Here is a 19,839-nt window from a genome sequence, read left to right as displayed (position 1 = left end):
TCGGCTCGCCTCCGCATACGATCAACACTGAAGAAATGGCTGCACTCCAAGATCCATCAAAATTCTTATTTAATAACGAACATCCCAAGTGTTAGACATCTACCATTTGAATTGTCTGCAAAACTTGGGATGTTCGTTATTAAGGGTAAAAATAGTGTTGAAACGCCCACCTAAAAACACCACTCTGTGCTTTAAAAAACCTCACGATATTCTGTATGCAATATAAAAAGTGTCAATCTGATACACACTTTTCAGCAGCCACTTAGATAAATGTAAAATTATAAACACAATATAAAAAGTCATAAATAGGATCTTAAAGTATTGTAACGGTGCTTCTAGTCCAATATATATATATAAATCAGACCAGCTAACATTAACAGTCCATTAATGAGCAAATAGGCAGCGGAAAAAGTCTATTAAAGTCTTTGCTGTGATGTCTGTCTTGCCCATGGAGCGCAGATGTCCAAGGGCCGAGGAAGTCGACTGCTGCTGTACACAGCGGATGCTCTTCATGCTTCCGGTAACCAGGACGGAGACACGGGCACAGTGCACTTTTACTTTGGCTTATCATTTTATTGCTTCTGGTACGCTTAACTTATATAGGGGATGTTTTGGGACCAATAAATTCGTTTTTTATCAGTATTACGCTATGTGGCTATTTTATTCCTTCCACATGTTTATTGGAACCCTGGTTAAGTGTTACTGACATCTGGTGCAATCATAGTGGAGACGCTGAATTATAATTAAAGGCATAGTATTGCTGTACATCTGGTGAGTGCATCCCCATAGGGGAAAGTTACCACACATGGTGGAGTGTTTGGTGGAAGTTTCTGACAGACATCACAGCAAAGACTTTAATAGACTTTTTCCGCTGCCTATTTGCTCATTAATGGACTATTAATGTTAGCTGGTCTAATTTATATTATAATATTATATATATATATATATATATATATATATATATACATATATACACCCTATCTCCCTGTAACAGCAGTACGGTGAGAAGTCCCCTGTACTAGCTTTCACTATTTAAATACAGCATGGCCATGCTGGGCTCTGCCCACACTGCCGCCTCTGTGTATGAATGAACTAAAACGGACGGCATCCTTTGTGGCAGTTGGCTTGTGGTTCTCTATGAACTACCACAGAGCCACCACTACCACAATATTGTTAATCGCTCTAGATAGTTCACTGAGTCTTCCTGTCAGTGTGTAAATGCTAACCGTACAATGTATGGGGCAGACGACTCACACTGAGTCTGCAGGAGACCTGCATGGCATTGGCGATCTGCTGATCATTTGATGTTTTACAGGCTTCGAAAAAAAAAAAAAAAAAGCACATTTAGTATTTTCTTTAAAAAGTGAACTTATCCTTTAAAACACTTGAGTCCCATTGCCATTTTAAAATGGCACAGTGGTTCCTGGATATTATGCATATACTGTATACCATATTTATCGGCGTATAACATGCACTTTTCCCCCTTTTTTCCCCTTAAAATCACCTGTGACCTGAGCGATCGCTGCCAAGATACACATAGCCGAATGTACTCGGATCTTCTTGGCTCCGCTCGCAGTCACGCCCAGTCCTGCCATTGGACCTGTTTTATGACCATCATAGGGCGGGACTGGGCGTGATTGTGAGCGGAGCCGAGAATAGCCGAGTACAATCGGCTAGGTGTATCTCGGCTCCGCCCAGTTCCTGTGATCTCGGTGGCGCCAATTTTAAATTCATCCAAGCAATGGACACTGGGGGCAAGGCTGTACTGATAAGGCTGCAATGGACACTGATAAGGCTGCATCATATGTAATAAATTGGGGTAGAGTACAAATACTAAAAAGTATAAAGTGCAGACTAAGACATCTCTGAAACCCAAAAAAATAAATGCTCTGGTACTAAAAAGCATTAAGCAATAAAATGGTTCTACTACTCAAGTGATTAAAGATTTACAATAGGATGAATTGTACCATTAAAGGTGAACTCAAAAACTCAAATAGCAAAAGACACAGATAGAATTTGTATGCAGTATGGCAGCTGTTTAAACTGCCAAAGGATTAGTATTTTTGTCAATTCACTCCTGTGATTTACACAGTTCTAAAATAATGCACAGCCCTGTTTGGCTCTGCATGAGGCCTGATTTTTCTCTGTAATAGGTGAATGAACAGTGAAATGAGAAGTAGGAGACCGATTAGCTCTCCTCTATTCCTTTCAGCATGTTCCTTTTCAGCACAGGAGCACTGCAACACAAAACAATTGACTTTTTGGGCTCTCTCTCCCTCTTCCAATCATAGCTCTACTGTAGAGGTACTGCAAGAGGCTGATACAAAATCAAATTTAGGTACTTGCACTGCTTTTATTGAAAGAAATACAGATCAATGGTGTACTAATAATTGCAGAGCTGCATTAATTATTTATGCATTTTACAGCTGTCCGATTTTCAGCTATAACCATAAAACAGCTGTAATTGCATGCATATTCCATATCTACAGTCTATGAACATTGCTTACAAGGGAAAATTGACAGTTACTTACTGCTTTTCTAGGATATCTTCAAGGATGGCACAACCTGAGAGATGAATGGTCTACCTGACAGGAAACACAATCAACACACAAGGTTAAAAGGCCCCTTCCTTCCCCCTGCACCTCAGTTCTCCCAAAGTAATATATTATCCGGGTGCCAGAGAGAAACACTTTCCGTAGTACTTACATCAAACAAGTGGAGGGAAGTAGACCTGCTGTCCTGGAAGATATCCTAGAAAAGCAGTAACCGGTAAGTAACAGTCAATTTTCTCTAGTCATCTTCCAGGGCGGCATAACCGAGAGAGAGAATGGACAAGAAGTTCAAGGCCTACCTTAGAGTGGGAACACCGATTGTAAGACGTCCCTTCCAAATGTCAGATCCTGAGGACATAGCAGTTCCACTCTATAGTGCTTCAAGAAGGTGTCCTGCTTTGCCCATGTGGCTGTTTGACAGATCTGTTCTATTGAGGCCCTAGCTCTTTCTGCCCAAGAGGCCGCCAATTTATGGAGGCCATTACCCTGGCTGGAACGGACACCTTTCCGTCCAGCGACTTCCTCTTTTTTTCCCAGGAAGATAGTAGGAAAAAAGGAAACTCCCTGGAATGGAGCTGAGCCTAGGGAACTGCTGGAATACAGGAGGCCATCAAGCCTAGGACCCTCATAACCTGTCTGCGAGCGCAGTCTCTGTGTTCCATTAGAGAGGAGACTGCTGTTACCACTTTTGACCTTTTTTACTCTGGGAGAAAAAGTTTCTGAGCCCCTGCATTCACCAGATATCCTAGGAAGGTTTTTTTGTGTGATGGTACAAGAGAAGATTTATCCTGGTTCACTATCCAGCCTAAGGCCTCCAGAGTGAAGATCTAGAGGCAGTTCTAGAGACTGCCCATAGATCAGGAGGTTGTCTAGATAGGGTATAAGGGATACCCCCTGTAGATGCAGGTAAGCTACAACCTCCGCCAGGACCTTGTGAAGTCTTGGGCTTGCAGTTAATCCAAAGGGAAGAGCTCGGAAACTGCCAGTGTTGTATCCCTCAGTGTTGCGTCCCTCAGATCTATTGTGGCCACAAAAGCATCCTCCAATAGATGCTTGCACACAGTGTATATGCTCTCCATCTGAAAGCTCTTTTGTTGCAAAAACCTGTTCAGTTTTCGAAGGTTTAATATCAGGCACAATTTTACTGATGGTTTTTGCACTACAAAAACATGGTAGTAAAATCCCTGGTAGAGTTGTGGAAAGGGGACGATCACCTTCAGGTTCGCCAATCCCTGCAAGTTGTCCATCAACCCTGCTGCCCTCAAAGTATCCTTGGGGTGATGGGTCAGAATAAAGTTTTGAGGGGGAGGGGAGAGAAGTTCCAGCCGATATCCCTCTGTCAAGATCTGTAAGATATAGGGGCTTTTGGAGATCTTCCTCCACTGAGGGACAAAGCGAGAAAGTCTCCCCCCTACCCTGACGTCACTGACTGCTTGTTGGTGTCTTTAGGTCCAGAAAAGGGCAGGCCATCCTTGTGTCCGCTCTTTCCCTTCCCCCACCTTCTATTCACGTCCTTCTTGGACTTGAATTGGCCCTGGTTGGGGGGGGGCACAAAATAATTTTTTCTCTCTCTCCTGGCTTTTACCGGAAACATTTTCCTTTTCCATTGATTGTGATAAGACCTGATCCAAGCCATGCCCAAAAAGCTGGTAACCCTCAAAGGGCAACCCGCAGAGCCGTGACCTGGACATATGGTCCCCTTCCCACGAATTAACCCACATGGCCCTTCTTGTGGAGTTAAGGACTGCCGATTTAGCCTTGGTCCTGATGGTTTCCACTGCCGCATCTGCTAAGTATGCCACAGCCTTGCTTATTATCTCTAGAGTCTGTGACCTCTTTGGAATTACTCCCTCTAGTAACATGGTCAGAGAGCTTGCCCAGCCACGCATCCACATTGTTTGCTACGCAGGCTGACGCCAAGGCAGAAGTCATGGCTGCCGTATTGGCATCCCACGCTCTTCGCAGTAGCATTTCAGCCTGTCCATTTGGTCTTTAATGTTACCCGAGTCCTCAAACGACAAATCTGATTTCTTAGAGACCTGTGACAGGGCTGTGTCTCGTCTGGGGGTCTTGAAGAACTTCTCTTCTTTCCAAAGGGAAACCTCCTCTTCCAAGTTTTGAGCTTAAGGACCTTTCTCTCCGGGTCCTAAAAATTACCTTTCAGAGTTTGATGAACTGGGAATACCCTGGACTGAGGTTTACCCAACCCCCTGTACATCCTATCCCAGGCTGTCACCTGAACTGGAGGTTCTGGGATATCCTCAGAGGCATAGATTGCCCTGAGTAAAAGGTGTCTATTACATCTAGGGCTATCACTATCCTGGCTCTCAGAGTCTGAGGTTTCCCCCTCCTCTAATTAACTTTCATCTGACTCTTCCGGGTCCTCAAACTTATCTACTCCCAAAGTGAAAGAGGAGGGAGGGCCTCTGCAGGGTTTTCGAACTTCTGTCGGAAGTACCTTCTCTAGGGGACGGTCTCTCTGCCACTAGTGCCAGTCAATTCTTTAGATGCTATAACTGTCTCCAGAGATTGGAGTGTAGAAAGCATCTCTGACTGTGTTGTAAGGAAGTCCCTCATATTCTGTGAGGTTTCCTTTCCCGACAATTTATGTATGCATCTGTAACAAAAAGGTTTTACATGATCTTGTGGGAGCTTTTCGCTGCAATACCCACACCTTTTTGTTCTGGTGGAGGAGGGTTTTTTCCCTTAGCCTTGTGGGTCCCTTGAGCAGATCCACTGGGTTCTAAGGAGACAAAAGGCAAGACAGAAACTGCTGTGAGGATCCAGAAGGTGAGAGGGCTTGTGGGACCTCCGCCTGGCTCCACCGGATTCTTATGGCCAAGACTCTGCCATTTTGCTGGAGTCCCTTCATCGGAAGGAGCATTTTGGCCTCTAGTGTCTCCGGATCCGTCATTTTGGCATAGACAGGAAACAGAAGTCACTCCGGCCGGAAACTGAAGTGGCGCCATCTTGCTCCACCCCATCAGAATGCTCACTCCCATCTCAGGAGTGTTGATAGCATTCCCTATGGTGCAGCAATTGTAGAAAACAGATGCCCTCCACCCTCCAGCTGACCCTCTGGCTCCTTCAGCCCCCATGCACCTGGTCTGGGTGGAAGGCAAGGGAGGAGGTACGTGCCCACAGAAGCTCTGGGATACCCCTCTGTGCCCGGGGAGGCTCCTTGCTGGGGAGAACCCGGCCATTGGGGCCCCTTGAGAAGGGTCTGACCCCTGACTGGACCCGCAGCCCTCCCTGACTTTGGTATCCAGCTCTCAGGAGGGTACTATCAACTTCAGGTCTGACAAAAACAAACATATCACTGCCGGGAAACACAATCAAGAGCTGAGGTGCAGGGGTGAGAGAGGGGGCTTTTAACCTCATGTGTTGATTGTTTCTCCTGTCAGGTGGACCAGTCATCTCTCAGGTTGTCCTGGAAGATGACTAGAGAAATCTATTTATTTTGTTGGCATTTCACAATAATGAACTCTTTTTTATTTTTTGCTTTTAAAGATACTAGTAGAAAATGTTGGCTTTAAAACTTTCTGAAAGTAGTAGGACATCAAAGAAGCATATAAAGTTGCTGCAAATTTGAGTCTGCGCTCCTGGTCCATCCCTTCTGTTGAGTGCCCCCAAAGCAAGCAGCTAGCTATGGGGGCACCCGAGCCAAGCCGCAGCTACATATGTCCATTCAGACAAAGCCATGGTTTGGCCCCACCCCCTGCATAAAAATAAAAAAAATCTTCTGCCTTTACAACCCCTTTAATACTTGACTATAACCCATGTGTTTATGTTTTGTGTAACATATTGCTCTTGCAGGATACTTGTACAGATACATTTTTCAAAATAAAATCTAAGATGTACAAAAGTGTTTCCGTGGCAATGGTTAAAATGGCATTTTCTGCCATGAAGTGGCAAACTTTCATGGATTTTTGTATAGTAACAGAAACAAGTAATGTTTTATTTTTGAATATCACACATTCATAGAGTTAAGGCTTGAATACAGTGACAGTACAACAATTAATACATTTGTAAACTAGACATATAACAAATATATTGCTTAAGAGGCTTACTGAATATCAAAATCCAGCATGCTGTAAAATACATTAATATATAATAAACACTTATAAACAGTATTTTACTTACTATAAAAACACAAAAAAATAAAAAAATCTTTGTCTATAAAAACAAAACATTCAGTTCATGCCAAAATACGTTTTCTACAGGCAAGATACTAGCTGAATATTTGAACAATAAGTTCTTTCTAGTACTTCCCGCAATGCAACCCTTTGCCTCACAACCAAACAGAAGACATTTTTTTTGTATGCTCTTATCCATTATATCAAGTCTATCCCTTACATCGGAAGCTTTTCTTTGCCCCATTCATTCTGGTAATAGGTATCTAAAGCTTAATACACACAATTTTTTTTTTCATTCAACCCAGTGGGCTGAACAAAAAACAAACAAACTGAAGAGCTTGCGAGGAGCTGCCACACTAACTATGCAATGTTAGTACAGCGATCTCCCCCACTGAGCTATGATTTTGTGACGGGGGGGGGGGGGGCAAATAACCCCCCGTCACTAGAACACACAAGCCAATGATCTCAGCCATTGGCTGGGAGCGCTAATCGGATGCCAAACAGACTGTTTTCGGTCATGCCCCTATGATAAAAGCTGGTCAGAGGGCTGCCTTCTGTCGAACCAGCTGACATGCACATGGGCTGAATTTGAGCTGGTTTCTGTTGAAATGGCCGATGTCACCCAACATTTGGCCCCTGTGTATGACCCTTAAGTGAGAGCATGACATTAAAGTGTAACTGCCTTTTCAAACAAAGAATGTTGTCATGTTTGTATTTAAAAAGCTAGGAGACACTACATAGACGTAAACCCTTAACTACTAAATACCAAGCTTTGGTTTAAAACTTATGTCACAGCAAACTAAAAACAAACAAAAATCATACACCTCTGAAATTCATGCACATTTCTTTGTTTCGTTCTTTTTTACAATCTTCAATTGCAGAAAAATAACTGCTGATGTGCCAGAAATATAGTGTGGTCCTACCTTCCTCTTTGACATGGCAACACAGTATTTTTGGTTCTAACTTTTTAAGCACGTGAGGTCAGTCCTGCCTACTTCATTTCTGGTGCATTGTAAAGATTACAGTAGTGCAAAGTCCTCTCCTCATCTCCATAATTTGTCCTTGTGTACAGACAGTGAGCAAAGGAAGTTATTAGCTTACAAGGTTTCTGGCAAAATCAACAGCTATTTTTTGCACTTATCGAACAAATATGACAAAACACTTCCAATGATATATTTAGCAGCCCAAAAGGGAACAAATAAAAGAAGATCAGTGTTAAGGGTTTACATATAATGTGCTGAAACAAAAAAATTCAAATCACTATTTAAATAAAAATAATATCCCTAAATGGAACAATGTGAGTTCAAATAGAAGATGATCCAGGGGAAAATTCTAAATGAACATCCAGCGTGCCATACAATGAGCGGAGGACATCCAGAACTTTTTCCTGAATGAAATCAACTTGATTGGATGGGCAGTAATCATCTAAACTGGATCTAGAATACAAATCAAGAGAAATAATATACAATTATTTAAAGAAAATGTTAAATAAAAAGAACGGAACGAGAATAAAATTGTCTAGTAAAATGGCAAGGCAATTAGGATTTCTGTCTTGTACTGGTGTACCAAGTCGAAAATAATTAAACTACAATCTGCTGAACAATATAAGCAGAATAACGTAAAAGATAATCCAGTTTACAACAAAGCTGAGGATGCTGTATTTCCTGCTATAGTTTAAAGCCATATGGGACCCTTGTGTTTATTTCCTGCAATGTGGACAGACTGCACATACAATAATAAATATGTGGCTCTCTTGTGGTATGACAACAACCCATACACTGCTACAATCAGGGAGTGGGGAACCTTAGACTACTGGAAATCCAGGATACTGCTTTGTGTGAGAAGACCACAGTGTTTTTCTCCTATCTACTGTCAGCACAGGGTATTTTATCTCTGCACCAAAAAAAAATAAAAGAACCCCTAATTTATTAGTGTATTTGCAGCCTGGCTGCATTACACTAATAAACAGTTGAACTCGGCTTTAAAGTAGAAAGCAAATCTTTTGTAATTTAGTATAGAGTAAACAGGAAAAATAGAGATTGTATATCTCCTTAATGGGGACACAGACAGCAATAAAAAAAACTCCACTCCACTCTATCCAACACTAAGAAAAAAGAAATTCTGACATACCTATAAATTCCTTATCTTGAGTATAGTACATCACAAAGACTTGATATTCAAAGACCCTGGGTTACAGTCTGGTACATTCAGTTTATTGAGCACTGGGAAATCTTTGAATGACATGCCCCTGGGTGTCATCCATCAACCCTTCTCCACTTTGTGAGTCAGGTTTGTAACATGGTATGCAGAGTACCACACGTTTAGAAGGGAGGTTGTACTGTGTCCTGTACTGTACTCCAAGATATGGAATTTACAGGGAAGTCAAAATTCCTTTTATCTTATTTTTACAGTACAGGACACAACCTTGATATTCATAGACCGGGTCCCAAGCAATGAATAAGACGACTGACTACCAACTAGGCCAACAGAACTGTACCAATAGGCCCAACAATAACAAGGGTCAATCGATCCAGCTTCAAAGTTCTGCAGCAAGAACCTTGCAGCATAAACCTGCATCTGTAGAAGACTGGACATCCACCTAGCAGAACTCTGAAAAGGTATAAAAAGAAGACCAGGTGGTGGCATTTTAAAGCCAACAACAGCGGCTTGATATTGGAATGTCCAGGCGTGACATTCCGACATCAAGTGAGCGTAATAGTGCAAGAGGAAGCTTTTATTTTAGAGGGTAAGCTCATGAGTTCTAAAAATAAAATGTAATCTGCTGCTCAGAAAAAAAAACAAAAAAAACAATTAAGGCCTTATGTACATTTCTGCTGCTAAATGGATGTTTAGGAGCAATTGGGCATTTTTTTTCAACTGCTCCTGAACTCTCATCTATGTTATCTTATCAGTACATGTACACAGGGTCATTTATAGTCTTTTCTAGGCAGTTGAGTTTAGAGGTGTTTTTTGGAATGCAAAAAAATAGTTTGAGACGCTGAGTTTGGACGTATTCAAGTGCCAACCACTTCTAAATGTGGCTAAACGTGGCAACTCACGTTTAACTTCATTACAGCCACTTTTCACGTTTGGCTATTTTGAAAAAAAATTTATATATATATTTTTTTAAACGCTTTTAAATGCAAACGCGCTATGTAAGAGCAGCAAAACTGACGTTTTAAACATGGGTTACTATCTGTCATGTTAAATCATTCAGGAGATGTTGTAAAAACGTCCCATATGCATGAAGCCTAATGCAGCCAGCACCAAAGTATAGGATACACTATACAATTCATTAATATTTGATAAAGCTCACGAGTTATCTTATTCAATCCAGTGATGGTGGATTTTCAAATATGATGTCCTTTGTGAGGTCCTGAGGGTAGGATGAATAGGGAGTCCATCTTGTGGACAGAAGCTGTAGTTTTGAGGTAGACAAGGCAGTGAAGAGCAAATTCTGTTCTTGGGTGCTTGGAAGTAGCACAGAAAAAGGGTAAGACTGTGTCTTCATTGAGGAGGAAGACTGAAATCACTTTAGTAAGAAAGGTTCTTGTGAACAATGAGAAATGGCTCTTACAAGTCTCAGAGACATGTCTGACAGATGTGACAGCCACCAAAAATTCTACTTTGCAGGGGGAGAAAATCCATAGGGAGCTCCCTGTGGGTTTAAAGGGTGAATTCTACAGGGCAGAAAGAACCAAATTGAGGTCCCTAGGAAGCACACGTGGCTGTAAGGGTGGTTTGAGCTGAGAAAAGCCTTACAAGGGAAAGAGGAGCTAGAGGTTTCTGAAAAAGAATTGACTAGGCCAAAACTGTTCCTTTCAGAATACCTAAGGCCAAGTTCTGGCCGATTCCTGATTTTAGGAAGGATAGAATGTGAGGCACAAAGTAATTTCTGGAATTGCGGCGCTTGTGTTGACATCAGGCAAAGAAGGATCTCCAAGTATCATAATAGATATTTATAGAAGTGGCTTTTCTTGCTTTTAGCAAGTAGAAATGAAAGACTCAGAGAACCCCTTTTCCCTCAAGAGCTGGACTCCAACAACCATGTCATTAATAACAGTAACTGAGAAGAAAGGAATTGAACTGGAGACCCTGAGAGAGCAGGTCTGGCCTGTTTGTAAGTAGCTAGGGGTAATATCCTAGCAGCCCCATTATGTCTGTGTACAAGGCTCTTCTGAGCCTGCTTGGCTTCTTCTCTTTTCTATTATGCACACCAACTGAGGCAAAATTTGCACTGGAGGAAAGGCATAGATTTGCCTGAACTGAGTTCAGGGAATTCTCAAAGCATCTAATGCCGGTGCTAGTGGTAACTTGTGGTTGAATCTGGAGGCCAGAATATCCTTGTTCCTAGTCCCCAGTTTCTGATACATTAGGCTGAAAATGTTGAGGTGAAGGGCCAATTCCCTTTCATACAGGTGACAAGGACAAAGGTAATCCGCCTTCCAAATGTTCACACCTGACATGTTGACAACAGAGATTGTTGGACAGAGTTTCTCTGTCCATAAAATGATTTGGCTTGCTTCCATCAAGGCTGCATGACTGCGTTACCCCCTTGGTGACTGATGTAGGCCACATCTGAGGTGTTGTCTGATTGCACCCTGATTGGGTCTCCCTGAAGATAAGGGATGCAGTGGTGCAGAGGCATTTTGATAGCCCTGAGTTCCAAGATGTTGATGGGGAGCTTGGTTTGGACCATGCGCCCAGGACGGTGAGTGATTGGAAGACTTTTCCTCAGAGAGACTGGGATCTGTTGAAATCACCTTCCAGTGACATAGCAGAACCAACTTCCACACAGTCAAGGCAGGGTTGAAAATCCACCAAGCTAGGGTATACCTTGCTTTAGCTGGATAGGAGTATGGGCAGGTCGAGAACAGGAGCATGCTTGTTCCATACCAACAAGATGTTGTGCTTAGGAGGTCTCAAATGAAATTGGGTGAATGGAGGCCACTAAGGTGGTCCAGAAAGTTTTGGGAAAATCTCACAGAAAGGTGTCCTTTTGATCTCAAACCTGAGAATGAACAACCTTTTTTATGGAAGGATGGCTTTGCTTTGGCGATATCTAGAATTAGGCCCACATATTTTAGGGGAAGAGAAGATTAGAGAGCAGATTTTTTTTAAAGTTGATCACCCAACCAAAACCCTGAAGCATCCCAATAGTTCTGTGGACATTTGCAGATATCTGGAAGGGAAATTAGTCCTTCAATAACCAGTGATCTGCAAACCGTGTTCATAGAAGGGCAAGAAGAGGTACAAGTACCTTTGTGATTACCTTGGAAACAGAGGGTAGTAGTGCGACAAACAGGAGGCGATTTTCCCCTACTGCTAAGCACAGAAAGTCCTGATTGGGGGGGATATATGGGAATCTGCAGATAGACATCTTAATTGCCTATGGATGTGAAGTATCCCCCTTGTCTCAGAGAGGCAATAACTGACCCTGTGGATTCCATGTACAACGTCAAATTTTGTAATTTTAGTGATTTTAGATCCAGGATAGGACATATGCCCCTACTGGGTTTTGGTACTGTCAATAGATTTCAGTAGAATTCTATTAAACCTGCCCTTTAAAAGGCAGTGGAAAAACTACTCCTTAAGACAAGAAAAGATTCAGAATGTTATATAAATCTGAATGACTCTCCTGTACCCCTTTGAAATCACCAATTGAACTCACAGGTCAGGGATCTATATGACCCAAAGATAGGCAAACTGTGACATACATCCCCCAGCAACTTGGAGTGAGGATGCCTCATAACTGGGGGAAATTGTGGTTTAGAGCAGGGGGACTGAATTAACATTAATGGAGGTCCAGTCAGTAAAGCGGGGGTTCAAGTCTCATGTTTGTGTGGTGATTTTGATTATTCACATCACAGGTTCCTGCATGCATCACAGCCCCCCCCCCCCCCCTTGAGGGCCCGATCTGGCCCTTATGGTATAATGCAGGGTTCTACGTGGGCACCTGTTAGTGTGAGGTCCAGGAAGTGACAGTGGCATGCATGTGTCCTTCTTTCTTTCAACTTCATTGAGACGTCCAAATTTCATAGATTTAAATTTTATGCGCTGCAGCTCAGTTGTGGTGACAGCAGCAGCAGCGGGCAGGAGAGAACACGCAGGCAATTTATTAAATTGTCATATAATACCTATTCTATTAATTCACGAATAGGTCTCCTTCAACACTGCTTCCATGTTCTCTTTATTTCCTTTACATATCTGGCTCTTCTAGGTCAGGCATAGCAGGATCTGACTCCGGTAGAGACAGTGGAGCTGGCAAATGAGTTTTTCAGCCAAGGACAATGGTGGCTGTATTAGAACTGGTAGTTATGAGAGGAATTGTGACATAGCTGCTGAAATGTCTGGTTTGGTCAGGTAAGCTGCTTGTTGCATGCCTGGTAGCTAGAATTACTGTAGATGCAGAGACTGATGTTAAAATAGCATCCGGCTCTGGCGCAAGGGAAGCATCATCACTATGAGTATTTTGCAAGCAAGCCGCTTGCTTTGGGGGCACTCGGCAGGAGGGAGGGGCTAGGAGCACCGTCGAGGGACCAGAGAAGAGAATGATCTGCGCTTCCCTTTGCAAAACCACTGAGCAGGTAAGTATAACATGCTTGTTATTTTTAAAACAAACAAGACTTTAAAGTGATACTAAAACAAAGCTCCTCTTCTCGGATCCCTCTTCGGCACTCCTGGCTCCTCCCTCCTGTTGAATACCCCCACAACAAGTAGCTTGTTATGGGGGCACCCGAGCCAAGCCACAGCTCTGTGCATCTATTCAGACATGGAGCCACAGTTTGGCCCGCCCCTCTCTCTCCTCATTAGCTAACTGACTGAAAGCAGTGGGAGCCAATGGTGCCACTGCTGTGTCTCAGCCAATCATGAGGGAGAGAAGCAGACAGCCGAGGCACTCCTGGACATCGCTGGATTGAGAGGGCCTCAGGTAAGTATTAGGGGGGGCTGAGGGAGGCTGCTGCACACAGAAGGCTTTTTATCTTATTGCATGAAGTTAAAAACCTTCTGCAACCATCTTAATATCACTTTAAGTTATGTATAATTTCTCCATACGAGAGAAGTCCATCACATCAGGGCACTAGCTAAAAAACGGAGGATTCACGGAAAGGGGTAGGGTTATCAGGGGTGTATCCTTCCAATAATTTAATTCTTTAATCTGGGCATACTTCTAAAAACCAAACGTTCCACTTAACCTGGTCTGATTGGGTAGCTCACATACATACGTATGAGGACAGCTTTATGGAACAGAAATTAACAGAAATTTACAAAGCTGAGCAAGATTTCAGAGGTTTCTATTTTCTGCTTATTGATCAACAGAAAAAGACAAGCACAAGTTAATTATACTGTCAAATTGGTTTGTTTTCTTACCAGTAAAGTGTAATTGTTAAGAACTAAAATAAAACCTACTTGTGAGCATAAAAACACTTTGAAACTATATTAGATTTATGTTTACATGTCATTCTAATGACTTTACTCCATCTAATGGCACCCTGTTGCAAAAATTAATATAAGCTCTCAAGAGGGCCATTATTTAGCTGTAATTTGAAAGGTGGAATGGAGTTCTATTTTAAAAGCACCTTAAGTATACAATTAAGCAATTATTTGTGAATGTTAACTGATTATATATATGATCTTCTGTTTTTTTAGTCCATTGAAGAATTATTTCATTTGTCTGTTATTATTATAAATGATAAAGTACTCTTGCATTGTAAACTGCATTTTTAATTGGATCCTTAGGTTCCAACAAAGTCAGGATAGAAATTAGCATGTTAGAAATAGGAATGTGAATGGATCATTTAATTTATCATAAGCAAATCTGACCTTAAACAACACTATTCTAAATATACTTTTTTTGCATTAGCCTAATGAGCTCTGATAGCTGGCCAGGATATGGTCATTTTGAGGCTATTTTAGTTAAACCAGGAAATTTTACTTGGAAGTATTTACAAGAATATTGAAAAAAAATGAAATTCAGGGGAAAGACATTTGATATTTCAGACTAGATTATCATAGGTAAACATTATTACCTGGCTAATGTGACAAGTGTAGGTTTTGGCAAATGTTTCAGTAAATGTTTCATGGACTGCATGAGGCCCTCAATCTCCATTTCTGAACTGACATGGTGTGGAAGCTCAGCGTAATCGCACGTGAGTCCAGCCTGATGGATCTGAAAAACAGAAGAGTGGAAGCAAAACAAAGCCATTATCCTAAAAGTATAATTTAGGGCTATTAAAAAAAAAATGTAATATATATATATATATATATATATATATATATATATATATTACATCTGTGCAATACATGTTTTGTCTGTCTTCTTTTATATGCAAGTCATTTTTATTGAAAGTTTTTTTTCTAGTTTTTCAAGAAGAAAGAAAAAAAATATAGAAACAAAAACTACAAATTAACAAAGCATAGTTAGAGTCGGTTCACACTGAGGCAGCACGACTTGCAGCACGACTGCCTCAGGCGACCTGCATCTGTATAGAAGTCAATGCAAGTCGCCTGAAGTCGCCCCAAAAGTAGTACAGGAACCTTTTTCTAAGTCGGAGCGACTTGTGTCACTCCTATTAGAATGGTTCCATTGTACAGAATGGAGCATGACTTGTCAGGCCTGACAAGTTGCCCCAGTGTGAACCGAGTCTTAATTCCAATTTACAAACAAGTGCATGAAGTACAGCGTGGTGCACAGGAAAACAATCACAGAACCCCAGGCATAAGGGACATTTAGATTAACTTATGAAAAACTTCAATAGTATAGCTTGTGATACAGAGAAATAGCATAAATCACAGTGAGGTTAGGAAGAGAAAAAAAGGGGACAATGTGGAGGTTTGGGGTTACATTTGGGTGATGCCTGGATATATACTTTCTAATTTGTTTTGTACCATAGAATCTCTTGCCATGAAAGATTATAGCAAAGTAAAGTTTTAATGTCAGTTAAAAAATATTTTAACATATTCTTCACAAATATAATTTTAACATTAAAATTCCATAAAGGAAGACTGGGCTAAAGGCAATGCCAGATTTTGCCTGGGAAATTTAAAGGACTTTTAAAGGTTCTTCACTTTTTCCACATTTTGTTACAGCCTTATTCCAAAATAGTTTAAATCCATTATTGAAGTATTTGCAAATTTATTAAAAATAAAACACGAAAAAAAAAAAAACATGTACATAAAGTATTCACAGCCTTTGCTCAATACTTTGGTGAAGTGCCACTGGCACCAATTACAGCCTCAAGTCTTTTTCAGTATGATGCTATAAGCTTGGCACACCTATTTTTGGGCAGGTTCCCCACATACTTCTTTGTAGGACCTTTCATGCTCCACCAGGTTGGATGGGAAGCATCGATGCACAACCATTTTCAGATCTCTTCAGAGATGTTCAATTGGGTTCATCGCAAAAGTGCGGAATCGAATAAGGAACTCCATTGAAGTCTATGGGACCCAAGGTAGAAAAATCAAAAGTGCCCATTTTGAAGGCTTATATGGAAGTAATTGGGCAAACAAAGAGTATGGGGTCCGGGTACTGCCCTGGGTGACATGTATATATGAATACAAAGTTTGTAAAAAACATTTTTAAATGAGCAGTAACTTACTGATGCTTAAAGTGAAACCATAAAAATGAGAAACAACAACAAAAATTAAAAATTCCTTTAAATTGGGAGGTCCCTAAGGGGCTCCCCTTAGTCTGCCTTTAAAGTGGCATATCTGACTATTTATAGAACCTGCTGCAGCAATATTTATTAATTTCTTGAGTCTTTTAGTCTTTACCTAAAACCAGGTCTATCAGCAGCGGAGTTTCGAGTTCTGGGATATGATCCCCGAATTGGGTATTGATCGCGTGTCGAAGCTGGAGGTAGCGGAATAGCATGTGATTGGGTAGCGTAAAGTCATCTTTGAGGGTCTGGAAAGATTTAGCCACCCCGTTGGCCACCACCTGTGACAAGTAAATGACACCCCTATCGACCCACAGCGTGTGATCTGGGGGTAAGTTCTGATAATCCTGGGTTACCCCCAGAGGGGTGTGTCGAAGTGAGGAGAGGGGGCCCCTCCCAGGCGCATGGCAAGTTGCCAGACCTTACAGTGGTGGAAGAGCATGGGGTGTCTGTCCTTGGTTCGAATCGAGTTGTGGAGGCCACGAAATAGGATCTGGAAGGGGTGGGCCAGTGGGCCGAGGGCTTGTGAACAAACAAGAGTGGAGTAGCGGACCCTATCTGCTTGGTTGAAGTGAAAAAAGTGGGAAAGTTGGGACGCTATATAGTAAAGGAAGAGGTCAGGGAGTGCAGTGCCACCTAGATCTGTTGGGCATTTTAAGACACGCCATGGCAATTTATGCCGGGACGAGCCCCAGATAAACGTGTTGAGGATAGATTCCATTGATTTGAATATATGTGGGGGAAGGTATAGTGGGGCTTGCCAAAAGATGTAGAGAAGCTTGGGGAGGAGTATCATCTTGACCAGATTTATTCCGCCCATCACCTCAAGGGGAAGACGGGACCATACGTTTTGGTCTTCAGGATATCGAAAAGCGGTTCAATATTGAGAGTGTGGTAGTCGGGGAGGGTTCTTGAGATATGTACACCAAGATATTTGATAGAATTCGCTCTAACTAGTGGGAATGCCGCTTGGTTAGCAGTGGGGGCCCCTATGTCTAAGGGGAAAATCTGGCACTTAGACCAATTGATCTGGAGCCCAGAGAAGGCTCCGAAGGCCATGATGGTTTGTAGGGCTGTCTGAAGTGAGGGGCCAGCTTCAGCAAGGTAGACAAGCATGTCGTCCGCGTACATGCTGATCACTTTGTGCAGCTGGCTGCAGCGCAGGCCTCTAATGCCCGGGTGACTCCTGAGGGCTATAGCCAGAGGCTCCATGGCCAGGGCGTATAGAAGGGGCGAGATGGGGCAGCCCTGACGTATGCCACGGGAGAGCGGAAAGGAAGGGGAGTACCTACCGTTAACCTGGATGCGTGCTGTGGGGGCTTGGTATAGTAGCTTGAGCCACTTAATAAATTTAGGTCCTATCCTGAATCTGTGAAGGCATTCCCACAAGTAACACCATTCCACAGAGTCAAATGCCTTAGCGACATCAAGGCTAACCACTACTCTAGATCCGATGTCTGCGTGTTGGGCTTGGAGGTTCATGTGGAGTCGCCTAAGATGGAAGGTAGTGTTCCTATGGGGCATGAACCCAGTCTGATCGGGGTGCATTAGACTATGAATTACTTTGTTTAAACGCAGGGCGAGGACTTTAGCCAAAATATTTTTTTTTTTTTAACAGAAACGTTTTTATTGATTAAAACAAGTTAGCAATACAACTTATGCACAAATCTCAATACAAGCACATTCGGTTACAGAATTTAGACCTCCAATCCTAGTGACCACATGCAGGGGACAGGAAAAATAACACAAATTAAACCGTAAGAGAGCGAGCACTCAACCATGGATCCCAGATGCCGCCAAACTTCTTGGGGCATTTCCGCCCCATATATGTAAGCTTATAAAGTGGCAGCACCGAGTCCACCATCGAGTGCCACTGGGACATCGTAGGGGGAGAAGAATCCTTCCACATCTGCAAAAGCACTTTCCTAGCATAGAAACATAAATAAAAGAGTAGGAGCCTCTTATATGTAGCCTGCACCACAGTATCCGTGACTCCAAGGAGAAGCACCTTCGGATCCATGGACACTGCGAGACCAGTGACTGCGTTAATTTCCCCCAGTATTTTTTGCCAATAATCTTGGATGATTGAGCATTCCCAAGTAACATGATAGAATGTACCTACTGCCCTTTGGCACTTCGGGCAAAGTTCGGATTGGGCGGGATAGATCCTGGCCAGGCGTTGAGGGGTGTAGTAGGCCCTATGCAAAAATTTTAATTGGATAAACCTATCCCTTGCAGAGATTACCCCAGGAAGGTAACTCTGAAGGGCCGATTCCCACTCCTCCTCCGAGAGGGAAGGGATGTCTCCCTTCCACACAAGGAACAGGGGTGAGTCCCCCTCCGATTTTTCACAGGTGAGGCGTAAATATATGGAAGAGAGAATCCTGTCTGCCCCACGAGACATGAGAAACCTCTCTATCCCATGAGGCTCGACTAGTACCCTCCCGGGAAATTGGGCCTGCCAGGCATGTTTCAGCTGAAGGAACCGAAACAGCATCCAGGAGGGAAGGCCATGGGCCTCCCTGAGGTCCGGAAAGGGGGTGAGAGACCCCTAGGCATAATATGAGCAAGGGTAGTGATACCAAATCTAGTCCAGAGTCCGGGGTCTGGGATAGAACCAAAATGCCGAAGCCTGGGGTTGCCCCACAGCGGGCTATGAGGGGAGACGGAGTCCGCAGCCTTAACAGTGGCCGCGACTCTGTCCCAAACTTGGATGGTAGTCCGCATTGGGATCGTTACGTGCGGGCTGGATTTGATTCCCCGATAGACTATCCCCGCCAAGGCTGTGTAGGAACCCAAGATCGCCGCCTCCAGCGTGACCGCCGGATTAGATTTAGGCTGGGTGAACCACCAACGGACTGTGACCAACACTGCGGCCCAATAATACCGCCGGAAGCAGGGCAGCGACAGTCCGCCCTCGGACAGTGGCAGCTGTAGTTTGGCCCTGGAAATCCGCGGAACCCTACCACCCCACACAAAGGAGGAAACTACCCCATCTAGCTTGCGGAAGAAAATGGCAGGGATCGGGACGGGTGTGTTACGGAACACATACAAAAATTTCGGAAGAAACGTCATCTTAAGTAAGTTAACCCGTCCTACCGGCGTCAGGGGCAGCGTTTTCCAGATCTGACATTTCGCTATTAATGCATTCAGGACAGGGTATAAGTTGTTAGTTAGAAATTGAGAGAAGTCCCTAGAGATCTCAACCCCTAAATATCTAAACCGGGATACCCTCTGCAGTGGGGACGAGGCGGGCGGGGGGGGTGTAGAATCAGAGAGCAGAAACAAACTTGACTTACTCCAATTGATCCGGACCCCCGAGAAACGACCATACTCATCAATTATGGAAAGGGCCGACGCAAGGGACTCCGAAGCATCCCCAAGGTATAGTAACGCGTCGTCCGCATAGAGCGACACCCGTTCTACCAAGGGACCCACCCTCAACCCCGCCACGCCCCCCGCAGAGCGTAAAAGAATCGCCATGGGCTCAAT

General features: G+C 43.1%; 1 protein-coding gene across 1 annotated transcript in view; it reads right to left on the bottom strand.

The window, feature by feature from the left end:
• Nucleotides 1-1,664: 1,664 nt before the first annotated feature.
• CUNH5orf22 (chromosome unknown C5orf22 homolog) overlaps nucleotides 1,665-19,839 on the bottom strand; it is a 166,243-nt gene continuing 148,068 nt past the window's right edge. Inside the window, exons 8-9 of the mRNA XM_077492044.1 lie at nucleotides 14,719-14,858; nucleotides 1,665-8,124 (exon numbers count right to left, since the gene is read on the bottom strand). Of these exons, the coding sequence (XP_077348170.1) occupies nucleotides 7,992-8,124; nucleotides 14,719-14,858 (273 nt within the window). The 3' untranslated portion in view covers nucleotides 1,665-7,991. The remainder of the gene's footprint in view (nucleotides 8,125-14,718; nucleotides 14,859-19,839) is intronic.

The sequence above is a fragment of the Lithobates pipiens genome, unplaced genomic scaffold, assembly GCF_037356315.1.
Source record: "Lithobates pipiens isolate NorthernLeopardFrog02 unplaced genomic scaffold, aLitPip1_a1.2 Scaffold_19, whole genome shotgun sequence".
In the NCBI taxonomy this organism is placed as follows: Eukaryota; Metazoa; Chordata; class Amphibia; order Anura; family Ranidae; genus Lithobates; species Lithobates pipiens.
This window is presented reverse-complemented; position numbering and strand designations above follow the sequence as displayed.